The 15,997-nt window shown below is 44.3% G+C and overlaps 2 protein-coding genes across 2 annotated transcripts; one reads left to right on the top strand and one right to left on the bottom strand.

The window, feature by feature from the left end:
• Positions 1-1,267: 1,267 nt before the first annotated feature.
• LOC121882253 (autotransporter adhesin SadA-like) lies at positions 1,268-3,775 on the top strand. The gene is made up of 2 exons (XM_042390349.1): positions 1,268-1,351; positions 2,564-3,775. Exons 1-2 carry the CDS (start codon positions 1,268-1,270, stop codon positions 3,635-3,637), a joined length of 1,158 nt encoding a protein of 385 aa, XP_042246283.1. The 3' UTR covers positions 3,638-3,775.
• A 3,575-nt stretch (positions 3,776-7,350) lies between these two features.
• gpr132b (G protein-coupled receptor 132b) lies at positions 7,351-14,378 on the bottom strand. The gene is made up of 2 exons (XM_042390350.1): positions 14,060-14,378; positions 7,351-8,860 (listed from the first exon to the last, which is right to left on the bottom strand). The coding sequence occupies exon 2, from the start codon at positions 8,680-8,682 to the stop codon at positions 7,579-7,581; it is 1,104 nt and encodes a 367-aa protein (XP_042246284.1). The 5' UTR covers positions 8,683-8,860; positions 14,060-14,378; the 3' UTR covers positions 7,351-7,578.
• Positions 14,379-15,997: the final 1,619 nt, after the last annotated feature.

The raw sequence follows: 15,997 nt of genomic DNA, 5'->3' as shown, positions 1-15,997 counted from the left end.
TCACTGGTTCAGTCTGGATGAAGATTCACTGTTAATGTCATTAAAACGCAGTTTGACTGTGAGATGTTTTCTGAACCCAGACGGCTGCTCTGATTGGACGGCAGGACGGGGACGTCCCTCCTCAACTGTGAGAGATATGCTGCTTTGATTGTATTATGATTTGTTTTATCATTTTTTTAATTTTAATTATTTGTCTCTTCTTGTTGATAGCTTTATAAGCAGGTGGACGTCATCTGTTGAATGACGTTTATATTGTGAAATAAAAATTGCAAGTCATAAAAATAAGAGAATAAGTACATTTCAAATAAAACTGAGACAGTGAAGTGAAGTTGAGCAGATGTGTGTTCAGGTACATGTGAGCAGGAAACAGATCAGCAGAACGGGAGGATCGCAGGTCGGATGTGGTTTTAGTGGTTTGAGTTGCTGCGATACAGAATAACATGCTGCTCTGCAGAAAACACGACACTGACTTTTCCTGAACTGACACATAATACACAGAAACTGAAATATTTCGACTTTTATTTATTTTGTGCAGCTGATTTTATTATATAAAGGCTGTTCTGAGTTAAATATGATCAGTTTTAATTAAAAAATGTTTTTGCTTTTTCACATTGAATGAAGTCATTGTGGCTGTTTTAGATGAAATCAGTGTGACTGAATGTTTTCTCTCCATAAAGTGTAGAGCTTCATTAATAATTAATCACCCATTACACTTCAGTTTTTAGTATAATGTCCTGATGAAGCTGTTTCACGAAGGAAACTTTCTGTGTCTGGTTTTATTCTTGTTGACGTTGCATCGACAGAGACTCGCTGCGGTTTCAGAGTTTGAATACAAAGCAAAACAAACCTGAGTGTCATCGTGAGAAACATCCAAACTACCAGAGATACATCACAGCCGCAGCTCCGTCTCCCTCCACCACGGAACTATTCAATACACAATCTCTCCTCATACACGAACTACAGGACTACTGACACGAACCAGAGGACTACTGACACGAACTACAGGACTACTGACACGAACCACAGGACTACTGACACGAACTACAGGACTACTGACACGAACCACAGGACTACTGACACGAACCACAGGACTACTGACACGAACTACAGGACTACTGACACGAACCAGAGGACTACTGACACGAACTACAGGACTACTGACACGAACCACAGGACTACTGACACGAACTACAGGACTACTGACACGAACCACAGGACTACTGACACGAACTACAGGACTACTGACACAAACTACAGGACTACTGACATGAACTACAGGACTACTGACACGAACCACAGGACTACTGACATGAACTACAGGACTACTGACACGAACCACAGGACTACTGACATGAACCGATATGTCCTTTAACTCCCACATAAAACAAATCTCAAGGACTGCCTTTTTTCACTTACGTAATATCACAAAAATCAGGCACATCCTGTCCCTAAAAGATGCAGAAAAACTAGTTCACGCATTTGTTACTTCTAGGCTGGATTATTGTAATTCCTTATTATCAGGCTGCTCTAACAAGTCTCTAAAGACTCTCCAGCTGGTCCAGAATGCAGCTGCACGTGTTCTGACTAAAACTAGAAAAAGAGACCACATTTCTCCCATTTTAGCTTCATTACATTGGCTTCCTGTAAAATCTAGAATAGAATCTAAAATCCTTCTCCTAACTTACAAAGCCCTTAATGGTCAGACACCATCATATCTTGAAGAGCTCATAGTACCGTATTATCCCACTAGAACACTGCGCTCCCAGTATGCAGGCTTACTGGTGGTTCCTACAGTCTTTAAAAGTAGAATGGGAGGCAGAGCCTTCAGCTATCAGGCTCCTCTTCTATGGAACCATCTTCCAGATTCAGTCCGGGGTGCAGACACCCTCTCTATGTTTAAGAGTAGGCTTAAAACTTTCCTTTTTGATAAAGCTTATAGTTAGGGCCGACCAGGCTCGCCTTGGATCAGCCCTTAGTTATGCTGCTATAGGCCTAGACTACTGGGGGACTTCCCATGATGCACTGAGCTCCTCTCTCCTCCTCCTCCTCTCCATCTGTATGTATTCATGTAACATCAATGCATGTCACTAACTTTGCTTCTTCCCCGGAGTTTTTTGTGCTTTCTCATCTCTCAGGAAACCCTGGGTTCTGGGCCGAGCCTTCGCGGTCCTTCACAGTCCTGATGGCATCCTTCCCTGGCTGTTGCTGCTTATGCTTGTTGTTGTTGTTGTGATTGTTTTTCTTCTGTCCCCCCTCCCCCCCTTTCCCTCTCTCTTTCTCTCTCTCAACCCAACCGGTCAAAGCAGATGGCCGCCCACCAAGAGCCGGGGTCTGCTTGAGGTTTCTACCCGTTAAAGGGGAGTTTTTCCTTACCGCTGTTGCCAAGTGCTGCTCATGGGGGAATTGTTGGGTCTCTGTAAATTAAAGAGTTCGGTCTTGACCTGCTCTATGTGAAAAGTGCCTTGAGATGACTTCTGTTGTGATATGGCGCTATATAAATAAAAATGGATTGATTGATTGATTGAACTACAGGACTACTGACACAAACTACAGGACTACTGACATGAACTACAGGACTACTGACACGAACTACAGGACTACAGACACGAACCAGAGGACTACTGACATGAACTACAGGACTACTGACACGAACTACAGGACTACTGACACGAACTACAGGACTACAGACACGAACCAGAGGACTACTGACATGAACTACAAGACTACTGACACGAACTACAGGACTACTGACACGAACTACAGGACTACTGACATGAACTACAGGACTACTGACACGAACTACAGGACTACAGACACGAACCAGAGGACTACTGACATGAACTACAAGACTACTGACACGAACTACAGGACTACTGACACGAACTACAGGACTACTGACACGAACTACAGGACTACTGACACGAACTACAGGACTACTGACACGAACCAGAGGACTACTGACACGAACTACAGGACTACAGACACGAACCAGAGGACTACTGACATGAACTACAGGACTACTGACACAAACTACAGGACTACTGACATGAACTACAGGACTACTGACACGAACTACAGGACTACAGACACGAACCAGAGGACTACTGACATGAACTACAAGACTACTGACACGAACTACAGGACTACTGACACGAACTACAGGACTACTGACATGAACTACAGGACTACTGACACGAACTACAGGACTACTGACATGAACTACAGGACTACTGACACGAACCAGAGGACTACTGACACGAACTACAGGACTACAGACACGAACCAGAGGACTACTGACATGAACTACAGGACTACTGACACGAACTACAGGACTACTGACATGAACTACAGGACTACTGACACAAACTACAGGACTACTGACATGAACCAGAGGACTACTGACATGAACTACAGGACTACTGACACGAACTACAGGACTACTGACATGAACTACAGGACTACTGACATGAACCAGAGGACTACTGACATGAACTACAGGACTACTGACACAAACTACAGGACTACTGACATGAACTACAGGACTACTGACATGAACTACAGGACTACTGACACGAACCAGAGGACTACTGACATGAACCAGAAGACAACCGACGTGAACCAGAGTAAACCAGAGTGAACCAGAAGACTACCGACGTGAACCAGAGGACTACCGACGTGAACCAGAGGACAACCGACGTGAACCAGAGGACTACCGACGTGAACCAGAGGACAACCGACGTGAACCAGAGGACTACCGACGTGAACCAGAGGACTACTACTGGAAGAAGCCTGCAGGTCTGGTGGTTTAACAATCACACTCCAGGCTGAACCGAAACTGTCTCCCTGCCAGTGTTGGATCTTTCTTCTCTAACATGTAAACCACGTTACTCCATGACAATGTTCTCATCTACAAACCAAACTCATCTCTCCTCCCTGAGATCCACGACCTCCTGACCTCAGTCTGCTCCATGTCAACCAACATCGTCATTGTTGGTGATATAAACATACATGTTGACATTTTGCAGTAGAGTTGCTGAGTGTCTTTGCCTGAAGCAGCGTGTTGATGTCACTACTCACAGCAGAGGACACACTGACCTGGTCGCCACTGACTCCGCCCCCGTCAGTAACCTACAGGTGTATTATCTGAATGTGACGTTCCTGTCACCCCAAACTAAACCAAGTATCAGATGTGTTTTCAGAGCTGGAAAAGTATTGATGCAGCCTCATCTCACCTTTGAAGGCATCACGCCCCCCTTTTTCTCCTCAGGCAGTAATCTGAGTATTTGACCCTCAGCTGACTTCTGATGATCATAAAACATCTACAAACTCTGATCCTGGGGCCCCCAGTACTAAGCTCCTGACCATGGGGCCCCGGTACTAAGCTCCTGACCATGGGGCCCCGGTACTAAGCTCCTGACCATGGGGCCCCAGTACTAAGCTCCTCACCATGGGGCCCCCAGTACTAAGCTCCTGACCATGGGGCCCCCAGTACTAAGCTCCTCACCATGGGGCCCCGGTACTAAGCTCCTGACCATGGGGCCCCAGTACTAAGCTCCTCACCATGGGCCCCCAGTACTAAGCTCCTGACCATGGGGCCCCCAGTACTAAGCTCCTGACCATGGGGCCCCCAGTACTAAGCTCCTCACCATGGGGCCCCAGTACTAAGCTCCTCACCATGGGGCCCCAGTACTAACCTCCTGACCATGGGGCCCCCAGTACTAAGCTCCTGACCATGGGGCCCCCAGTACTAAACTCCTCACCATGGGGCCCCCAGTACTAAGCTCCTCACCATGGGGCCCCAGTACTAAGCTCCTGACCATGGGGCCCCAGTACTAAGCTCCTCACCATGGGGCCCCCAGTACTAAGCTCCTGACCATGGGGCCCCCAGTACTAAACTCCTCACCATGGGGCCCCAGTACTAAGCTCCTGACCATGGGGCCCCAGTACTAAGCTCCTCACCATGGGGCCCCTTGCTGACCTCTGCTGACCTCTGACCTGCCTCAAGTGACATCTCATGTGAAACAGGAAGTGGCGGCTACTGCAGCTGAAAGAGGAAACACTGAAAAAAACTGAAACATGCTTCGTGTTTTAATATTTAAACTTTCTTTCCCGTTTCTCACGTTTGATCAGCTGATCAGTGATCAATAACAGTATTAGTTTGATTTGGTTTATAAAATGTTTAAATGTCTCATTTTGTCTGAAGTCAGAAATATTCAGATATATGTAGAAATGATAAATATATATTATACAGAAAGTGATGACGAGGTGTTTTATTGATTATTGAGTCATTATTGATCAGTCCTTCACTTTTAATAACAAACAGATGATTAAAGCTGCAAGCAGCGATGATCGGGCCCTCGCACCCCAGCGCATGTCGAAGTGACGCTCAGTCGAAGGGCTTTTGTCAGTGACTTGTTGTGTAAAGTTTGAGGCAGATCCAACCGTGTACACTCAAGTTATATCAATTTCCTCTGTCATGGCGAAACATCAAAACTCAACGCCACGCCACGGCCAAACCATCATGATCATACACTAGTCTAGATGACACACACTGATTTTGAAGTCCTTACGATGGATTCTGTAGGAGGAGTTCTTTAAAATACAAGGTATGCGAAATGGCCAAGAAAAGGTGAAAATGTACCATTTTTTTCAAGATGGCCGACTTCCTGTTCGACTTACAATAAGGCTTCAAGAGGCTTTTTTGTGCGTGTTGACATTATACATGTGCCCTGTGAATTTCATCTTTCTACGTTAATCTGGAAGGCGGGGCTGCAATTTTGAAATTTTAAAGGGGGCGCTGTTGAGCCATTTTGCCACGCCCATTCAAAGCGACCACATAGGATTTTAGCTGACATCACTCTAGACATGTGTGTCAAGTTTCATGACTGTAGAGCAATCCCTTCTCCCTGAAAAACAGTATCATATTTCATGGCGAAGGATGTGTCGCCATGGTAACAGCATTCAGTTTTGGGTCATGAGCTGCCAAATGTAGCATCACCAAGGTCTTGTTTATTAGCTGACTTAATTTCAGGTGCATCAGCCAAATTTCCTAGGAGTAATTAGACAAAGTACGACGCATGATACTTCCTGTTGCCAGTAGGTGGCGCTATGACTTTCGCTAAATATGAGACTGAACATGTGTTCAGATTGGGACTCTTAACAAGCATATGAAATTTGGAAAAGATCAGACCACGTGGAGTCAAGTTATAAGGCATTGAAATTTCATGGCGTCACATCGAAATTCGCCGCGTCGCCATGGCAACACCTTTCAACGAAGGGTCACCAACTTCATAATATAAGATCTCCAAGGTCTTGAGGCTATTCTCAGTAAATTTCAGCTGGATTCCATCACCGTGCTGCCCACAGGGCGTCAGAGCGTAAAACATGTAACTTCCTGTTGCCAGGAGGTGGCGCTATGACTCATATCCTGTATTGTCACATGGACCCGTTCAGGGCGGGACTCTTATGAAGCACAAAAGGTTTGGCTCTCTTAGGATCATGTATGCCGGAGTTATAGCCGTTTCATTTTTCATGGCGAAGGATCGAAATTCGCCGCCCAGCCACGCCCCCTAGGAAAGACTAATGAGAATTGTTTTAACAACTTTTAATCTCCTATGCCTGTAGATGATACGGACCGAATTTGAAAGTCCTGGGGTCAAATCTCTAGGAGGAGTTCGTTAAAGTATGCGGGCTGGAAATGACAAAATCGGTGCAAAATTTCAACTTTGATACAAAATGGCCGACTTCCTGTTGGAGTTAGGCTATGTGTCCTTGAGACTTTTTGGTGCGTCTGGTCATGATACATATGCATACCAAATTTCGTTCTCCTACGACAATCTGTATCGAGGGGCTCAATTTTCTTGACTTTCTAGGTGGCGCTGTCGAGCCATTTTGTCCCGCTTTATTTCGAGACCCATAAAATATCGAAATTTTCGCCAGTCCTGACATCTGTGCAAATTTTCATGAGTTTTCGTGCATGTTTAGGCCCTCAAAAATGCGTTTGTTTCGGAGGAATAATAATAACTCCTTCAGTTTCAATAGGGCTTCGCACCGGTCGGTGCTCGGGCCCTAATTAACTCTTTAAAACTGCATTGATGTGAATAATTATGATGTCATCATGAGGAAATAAAACTTTAATTAATTTAAATGTTTGTTTCTTTTCTTGTTGTTTTGAATGTGATAAATGTGTTTGAGTTTTCTTCTTCTCTGTCTTTGTTCCTGCGTTATCGTCCACATCACTGAGCATCAAATCTGCAGCATGAATAATAAATGTGCTTCAGTCTGACCCACATCCTCTCACCTGATTCTGTTGCCATGGTAACCAGCAGCCATCTGACAGGAAACTAGAAGCTCAATCAACAGGAAGTCACACCGTATGTTTATTTATATAAGTCCTCCAGACTATTGTCAGGAACAATCAACAGCATGTTTTTACATCACAGTGTTTAAAAACAAGAAGCTCGAAACAGTTTAAACATTTGCAGTTTGTTTGTTGTTTGTTTTTTTGAGCCTGAAGGTGTCACAGACCACAGAGTTCTCGATCTCCAATGTCGTGACCCTTCAGCAGGGACCAGTCTGTCAGGTCCCCGGCGGTTTCCCTGAACGTCCGTCCTCGCCCGCTGGGTGTCTCTGGCTGTCGGCGGGCAGCTCGGAGGAGTTCCTGGTGGGCTGGATCTTGTTCTGGCTGCTGTTGGACGGCGGTCTCAGGTGAGCCCGGTCACAGAGGCGTGCAAGGCCTCGCCGCAGCTCTTTGCGGATGTTGTCGCTGGACAGCACGTAGAGGACGGGGTTGACGGCGCTGTTGACGGTGGACAGTCCGAGCGAGATGGTGTAGGGCGTGTACATGCTGGTCTCCCCCTGACAGCTGTCCTCCAGCTGGGGGAAGTGGAAGTTGAAAGCACGGACCAGCAGGATCAGGTGATACGGGGCGAAGCAGACTAGGAACAGCAGCACCACCGCCACCGCCAGCCAGCGCACACGCTCCTTCTGCTCTTGCCGCAACCCCGTGCTGCGCTGCACGCCAGCCAGGATGCCGCGGTTGGTCGCCACCAACAGAAGCAGCGGGATCAGGAAGCCCACCACAAAGCGGGCGTAGTAGAAGCCCGTCACCGTGGCGCTGCTCTGGCTCGGCTCAAAGCAGCGGTGATGGCCGTGCCCGGCAGCGTCACCCTCCCGCATGGTGAAGACGGGGACGTGACCGATGGCGACCACCAGCACAATGCTGATGGCGATGCCGGCGGCCAACCGCTGCCTGCGCAGCCCGCGGGACTCCACGCTGTATACAACAGCCATATAGCGGTCGCAAGAAACACAGCACAACAGGAAGATGCTGATGTACATGTTGTTGAAGAAGATGTAGCCCGTCAGTTTGCAGGCGGCCGAGCTCCACGGCCATCGGTGATCATTGCTGACGTAATATGCCCACAGCGGCAGCGTGCCCAGGTAGGTGAGATCACACAGCGACAAGCTCCATAGGTACACGCCCAGCACGTTCTTCCTGCGCACCTGCAGCCAGGTGAGGTAGACGGTCAGCAGGTTGGCGGGCAGACCAACGACCAGCACCACACTGTACAGCAGCACCAACGGCAGGCGGCCGTCATCGTACGGCAGCTCGCACCCCATTTGAGTCCCGTTATTGCTCCCGTTAGTGCTCGGAGCAACCGTCTCTGTCACTGCGTGCATGATGTCAGCAACCTCAGTGCGTCAGCAGGGAGATGACCAATCAGAGCTAACCTAAGTGCATCAGGAGGGAGGCAACAAATCAGAGCCAACCTCAGTGTGTCAGCAGGGAGACGACCAATCAGAGCCAACCTCAGTGTGTCAGCAGGGAGACGACCAATCAGAGCCAACCTCAGTGTGTCTGCAGAGAACAAAGACAAAGGTAAAACAACAACAGAAGCAACAAAAGACACATAAAAGGTTCTATCAGACCTTGACTTTACATTACCGTCTCTACGTTATTGTTTCTATGTTATTGTTTCTACGTTATTGTCTCTACATTATTTACGTTATTGTCTCTACGTTATTGTTTCTACGTTATTGTTTCTACGTTATTGTCTCTACATTATTTACGTTATTGTCTCTACGTTATTGTCTTTACGTTACCGTCTCTACGTTATTGTTTCAACGTTACCGTCTCTACGTTATTGTTTCTACGTTACCGTCTTTACATTATTGTCTTGACGATACTGTCTCTACGTTACTGTCTCTACGTTATTGTTTCAACGTTACCGTCTCTACATTATTGTTTCTACGTTACTGTCTCTACGTTATTGTCTTTACGTTACCGTCTCTATGTTATTGTTTCAACGTTACCGTCTCTACGTTATTGTTTCTACGTTACCGTCTTTACATTATTGTCTTGACGATACTGTCTCTACGTTACTGTCTCTACGTTATTGTTTCAACGTTACCGTCTCTACATTATTGTTTCTACGTTACTGTCTCTACGTTATTGTTTCAACGTTACCATCTCTGCGTCATTGTTTCTACGTTACTGTCTTCACGTTATTGTCTTTACGTCATTGTCTCTACGTTACTGTCTCTACGTTATTGTTTCTACGTTACTGTCTTTACGTCATTGTCTCTACGTTACTGTCTCTACGTTACTGTCTTTATGTTATTGTTTCTACGTTACTGTCTTTACGTCATTGTCTCTACGTTACTGTCTCTACGTTATTGTTTCTACGTTACTGTCTTTACGTCATTGTCTCTACGTTACTGTCTCTACGTTATTGTTTCTACGTTACTGTCTTTACGTCATTGTCTCTACGTTACTGTCTCTACGTTACTGTCTTTACGTCATTGTCTTTACGTTATCGTCTCTACGTTATTGTTTCAACGTTACTGTCTTTAAGTTATTGTCTTTACATCATTGTCTCTACGTTACCGTCTCTACGTTATTGTTTCTACGTTACCGTCTCTACGTTATTGTTTCTACGTTACCGTCTCTACGTCATTGTTTCTACGTTACTGTCTTTACGTCATTGTCTCTACGTTACTGTCTCTACGTTATTGTTTCTACGTTACTGTCTTTACGTCATTGTCTCTACGTTACCGTCTCTGCGTCATTGTTTCTACGTTACTGTCTTTACGTCATTGTCTCTACGTTACCGTCTCTGCGTCATTGTTTCTACGTTACTGTCTTTAAGTTATTGTCTTTACATCATTGTCTCTACGTTACCGTCTCTACGTTATTGTTTCTACGTTACCGTCTCTACGTCATTGTTTCTACGTTACTGTCTTTACGTCATTGTCTCTACGTTACTGTCTCTACGTTACTGTCTTTATGTTATTGTCTTTATGTCATTATTTCTACGTTACCGTCTCTACGTTATTGTTTCTACGTTACCGTCTCTATGTTATTGTTTCTACGTTACCATCTCTACGTCATTGTTTCTACGTTACTGTCTTTACATTATTGTTTCTACGTTACCGTCTCTACGTTATTGTTTCTACGTTACCGTCTCTACGTTATTGTTTCTACGTTACCGTCTCTACGTCATTGTTTCTACGTTACTGTCTTTACATTATTGTTTCTACGTTACCGTCTCTACGTTATTGTTTCTACGTTACCGTCTCTACGTCATTGTTTCTACGTTACTGTCTTTACGTCATTGTCTCTACGTTACTGTCTCTACGTTACTGTCTTTATGTTATTGTCTTTATGTCATTATTTCTACGTTACCGTCTCTACGTTATTGTTTCTACGTTACCGTCTCTACGTCATTGTTTCTACGTTACTGTCTTTACGTTATTGTCTTTACGTCATTGTCTCTATGTTACTGTCTCTACGTTATTGTTTCTACGTTACTGTCTTTACGTTATTGTTTTTACGTTATTGTCTCTACGTTATTGTTTCTACGTTACTGTCTCTACGTTATTGTTTCTACGTTACTGTCTTTACGTCATTGTCTCTACATTACTGTCTCTACATTATTGTTTCTACGTTACTGTCTCTACGTTATTGTTTCTACGTTACTGTCTTTACGTCATTGTCTCTACATTACTGTCTCTACGTTATTGTTTCTACGTTACTGTCTTTACGTTATTGTCTCTACGTTATTGTTTCTACGTTACTGTCTCTACGTTATTGTTTCTACGTTACTGTCTTTACGTCATTGTCTCTACGTTATTGTTTCTACGTTACTGTCTTTACGTTATTGTCTCTACGTTATTGTTTCTACGTTACTGTCTTTACGTCATTGTCTCTACATTACTGTCTCTACGTTATTGTTTCTACGTTACTGTCTCTACGTTATTGTTTCTACGTTACTGTCTTTACGTCATTGTCTCTACATTACTGTCTCTACGTTATTGTTTCTACGTTACTGTCTCTACGTTATTGTTTCTACGTTATTGTCTTTACGTTATCGTCTCTACGTCATTGTTTCTACGTTACCGTCTCTACGTTATTGTTTCTACGTTACTGTCTCTACGTTATTGTTTCTACGTTACTGTCTCTACGTTATTGTTTCTACGTTACTGTCTTTACGTCATTGTCTCTACGTTATTGTTTCTACGTTATTGTCTTTACGTTATCGTCTCTACGTCATTGTTTCTACGTTACCGTCTCTACGTCATTGTCTCTACATTACTGTCTCTACGTTATTGTTTCTACGTTACTGTCTTTACGTCATTGTCTCTACATTACTGTCTCTACGTTATTGTTTCTACGTTACTGTCTCTACGTTATTGTTTCTACGTTATTGTCTTTACGTTATCGTCTCTATGTCATTGTTTCTACGTTACCGTCTCTACGTTATTGTTTCTACGTTACCGTCTCTACGTTATTGTTTCTACGTTACCGTCTCTACGTTATTGTCTTTACGTTATCATTTCTATTATCATCTTTACATTTAGCAAATTGACAAGGTCCATTTAGTATCTTTTCTGGAGCTTTCTATCACATGATAGAGATCCTAACTTATCAAGGTAACAGATGCAGGATTTTCATCTTTACTGAGCACTTGAGTGACATTTCATATCTAAACATCTGCAGAAGAAAAACATCTGATGTGATCAAAAGCTCCTGAACAAATACTAAATGGACTTTGAGGTGAGATTGTGTTCAAGAATGAACTCAAATGTTTAACGAGGTTTTCATGTTTTCATGTAGAGAAGGTGACACAAGCAAAGAAGCGCTTTGACTTGAGGCTCGTTTGAGAGATGAATGAGTTAAATTAGTCTGACATCAGCTGATTTATGTTCCGCTTCTATGACAGTAAACCGTCCGCAGCCTGTTGGGACTTTCTGTGGGAACTGAGTCGAGTCTTTACTTTCTCTCTCACGGGAAAACCCCGTCACAATAAGAGTGTTTCACTTCTGTAATCTGGAAACCTCGTATGACCTCACTAACTGTGACCTTTCACACCTTGCTGCTGCCGTTATGTCTGAAATGAGTTTGTCTGGTGCGTCATTTGTTAGTATGTTAATTAGTTAGTTTATTGGTTTATTAGTTCATTAGTTGGTTAATTAGTTAGTTAATTAGTTTACTTATTAGTTTATTATTTAGTAAATTAGTTAGTTTATTGTTTTATTTACTTCTGTTTGGCTCCTGCAGAGTTTTCAGAGCAGATGTTTTATACTTTGACCTTCATCGCTGCTGTTTCTGGAACAAACGAGTCATTTCAGTTACCTGAATGACTGAACTCACTGTGTGATTATTTTTTATTTCATATTTTATGTATTTAAATAAAAAAACAGTTATTGTGTCAGTAAGAACTCTGTTAAATAAAGGTTTGCATTTGTATAGTTGAACATTAATTATTAAATTAATTAATTTAATTTCTTTTTCATCTCTGCGCTCTGATTGGTTGTTCAAACTTTGACCTCATTCTGTTTCATTTAAGATCAATAATTTAATTTCAGCTCATCCAGTTTAACCGTCAGCTGTCAATCAGAGTGTCGCTGACTGCAGCGTCCAATCACGTGTGAGTGCTGGAGGTGGGCGGGGCATAACTTTAATAATTGATTGTTGACCTCGTTTTCTGAAAAATGAATAAATTATGATTTAAAACTTCTGACTGATAAAAACAAAACAGTTTATTTTGTTTATTCTGACTGAATTATATATAAATATAAACATGATTACATGATCAATAAATCTGATATACTGGATGTTATTTATGATTTCTGATATTATAGAAATATTACAGTATTGATCCTTCTGTGATTCACATCGTTTCATGTGAATATTATATTTATTATATTTATTTAAAACAGAAAGTGTTTGTTCTGACGTCATTAAAGGATCATTACAAAGGTCATAATATGACACAAACATTATACAAGTATTATATATATAATATATATAATATATATAATATATATATATATAACCGCGTTGTTGTAATAGAATATTACAGTAATATCATTGTGTTGCTATAGAGACAGAATAAATGTATTGATCTGAATATTACAGACTTAATAACAAAGTAAATTAAATATTTTTCTTACAGGAGCATTGAAGTATAAATATATTAATAAATATATTAATAATATTACATGTTTATGCTGCAGGTTATAGAATATGTCTGATATTATATTTAATAGCTAATAACGAAGTTATGAATGTTGCGTCACTGAGTGTCTTTAATGCGCCGTATCAATATTATCAATATAATCAATATAATCAATATTATTATTATTATTATTATTATTATTATTATTATTATTATTATTATTAGACACTCTCAGGCTGCAGAGGGTTTACAGTAATCATACATATCTATTGACGATCAATAACTCTCTGATCTTTCATATCTGACATCATCAATAAGCTGCACGTGTTTCTTTGTTTTTATTTTACAGTTTGTGAGAAACATGAACTTTATTATTATTGATCATAAACGTTCAATAAGACAAAGATTCTTTTTCACGGATCAATTAACTGTTACTGAGCGATTAATGATCACTTTCACTATCAATATATTTAATTAAATATATTTTATATTATTATTTAATCATAACACGTGACTTCCTGACGTTTATCTACAACATTGACGTGATTATAAACTAATATTAGATCAATAAATCTGTTATTGATAGTAAAACTCACCTCGAGCCTCGAGTACCGTCCGTCTGCCTCCTCGTGCTCTCTGACTCTGATCGCAGCTACGAGAGGTCACGTGACCGCGTCATTTATTCATTACTGCATCATCAATTATTGATCCGCCCCCTGATCAAATATGAAACATGATTCACCAAAACACAAAAACTAAAAGATCAATAATCAATAATAATAATCAATAATCACATCGATCAATCAGCCGCAACTGAACGCGCCGCGTGACGTCACATCAACTCAAGACGGAAAATTCAAACAGAAACATAAAAACCTCCTCCTGCTCCTCCTCCTGCTCCTCCTCCTCCTCTACCTCCTCCTCTACCTCCTCCTCTACCTCCTCCTCCTCCTGCTCCTCCTCCTCTCCTCCTGCTCCTCCTCCTCTACCTCCTCCTCTACCTCCTCCTGCTCCTCCTCCTCTACCTCCTCCTCTACCTCCTCCTCCTCCTGCTCCTCCTCCTCTCCTCCTCTACCTCCTCCTCCTGCTCCTCCTCTACCTCCTCCTCTACCTCCTCCTCCTGCTCCTCCTCTACCTCCTCCTCTACCTCCTCCTCTACCTCCTCCTCCTGCTCCTCCTCTACCTCCTCCTCTACCTCCTCCTCCTGCTCCTCCTCCTCTACCTCCTCCTCTACCTCCTCCTCCTCCTGCTCCTCCTCCTCCTCTACCTCCTCCTCTACCTCCTCCTCCTGCTCCTCCTCCTCTACCTCCTCCTCCTGCTCCTCCTCTACCTCCTCCTCCTGCTCCTCCTCCTCCTCTACCTCCTCCTCTACCTCCTCCTCCTGCTCCTCCTCCTCTACCTCCTCCTCTACCTCCTCCTCTACCTCCTCCTCCTGCTCCTCCTCTACCTCCTCCTCCTGCTCCTCCTCCTCCTCTACCTCCTCCTCTACCTCCTCCTCCTGCTCCTCCTCTACCTCCTCCTCCTGCTCCTCCTCCTCCTCTACCTCCTCCTCTACCTCCTCCTCTACCTCCTCCTCCTGCTCCTCCTCCTCTACCTCCTCCTCTACCTCCTCCTCCTGCTCCTCCTCTACCTCCTCCTCCTGCTCCTCCTCCTCTACCTCCTCCTCTACCTCCTCCTCCTCCTGCTCCTCCTCCTCTCCTCCTCTACCTCCTCCTCCTGCTCCTCCTGCTCCTCCTCTACCTCCTCCTGCTCCTCTACCTCCTCCTCTCCTCCTCTACCTCCTCCTCCTCCTGCTCCTCCTCCTCTCCTCCTCTACCTCCTCCTGCTCCTCCTCTACCTCCTCCTCCTCCTCTCCTCCTCTACCTCCTCCTCCTCTACCTCCTCCTCTCCTCCTCTACCTCCTCCTGCTGCTCCTCCTCCTCCTCTACCTCCTCCTCTACCTCCTCCTCCTGCTCCTCCTGCTGCTCCTCCTCTACCTCCTCCCCTCCTCCTGCTCCTCCTCCTGCTCCTCCTCCTCCTCCTGCTCCTCCTCCTCCTGCTCCTCCTCTACCTCTCCTCTCCTCCTCCTGCTCCTCCTCTACCTCCTCCTCTCCTCCTCTACCTCCTCCTGCTGCTCCTCCTCCTCATCTACCTCCTCCTCTACCTCCTCCTCCTCTCCTCCTCTACCTCCTCCTCCTCCTCCTGCTCCTCCTGCTGCTCCTCCTCTACCTCCTCCCCTCCTCCTCCTCCTCCTGCTCCTCCTCCTCCTGCTCCTCCTCTACCTCTCCTCTCCTCCTCCTGCTCCTCTACCTCCTCTACCTCCTCCTCTACCTCCTCCTCTACCTCCTCCTCTCCTCCTCTACCTCCTCCTGCTCCTCCTCTACCTCCTCCTCCTCCTGCTCCTCCTCCTCTCCTCCTCTACCTCCTCCTCCTCTACCTCCTCCTCCTGCTCCTCCTCCTCCTCTACCTCCTCCTCCTCTACCTCCTCCTCTCCTCCTCTACCTCCTCCTGCTGCTCCTCCTCCTCCTCTACCTCCTCCTCTACCTCCTCCTCCT

The sequence above is a fragment of the Thunnus maccoyii genome, chromosome 17 (assembly GCF_910596095.1).
Source record: "Thunnus maccoyii chromosome 17, fThuMac1.1, whole genome shotgun sequence".
NCBI lineage: Eukaryota > Metazoa > Chordata > Actinopteri > Scombriformes > Scombridae > Thunnus > Thunnus maccoyii.
This window is presented reverse-complemented; position numbering and strand designations above follow the sequence as displayed.

Coding starts and splice junctions, on each gene's coding strand:
- LOC121882253 (XM_042390349.1), top strand. CDS start 1,268: ATGAACTACAGGACTACTGACACGAACCACAGGACTACTGACATGAAC. Junction 1,352..2,563: donor CGAACCACAGGACTACTGAC/ATGAACCGATAT, acceptor AGGACTACTGAC/ATGAACTACAGGACTACTGA.
- gpr132b (XM_042390350.1), bottom strand. CDS start 8,682: ATGCACGCAGTGACAGAGACGGTTGCTCCGAGCACTAACGGGAGCAAT.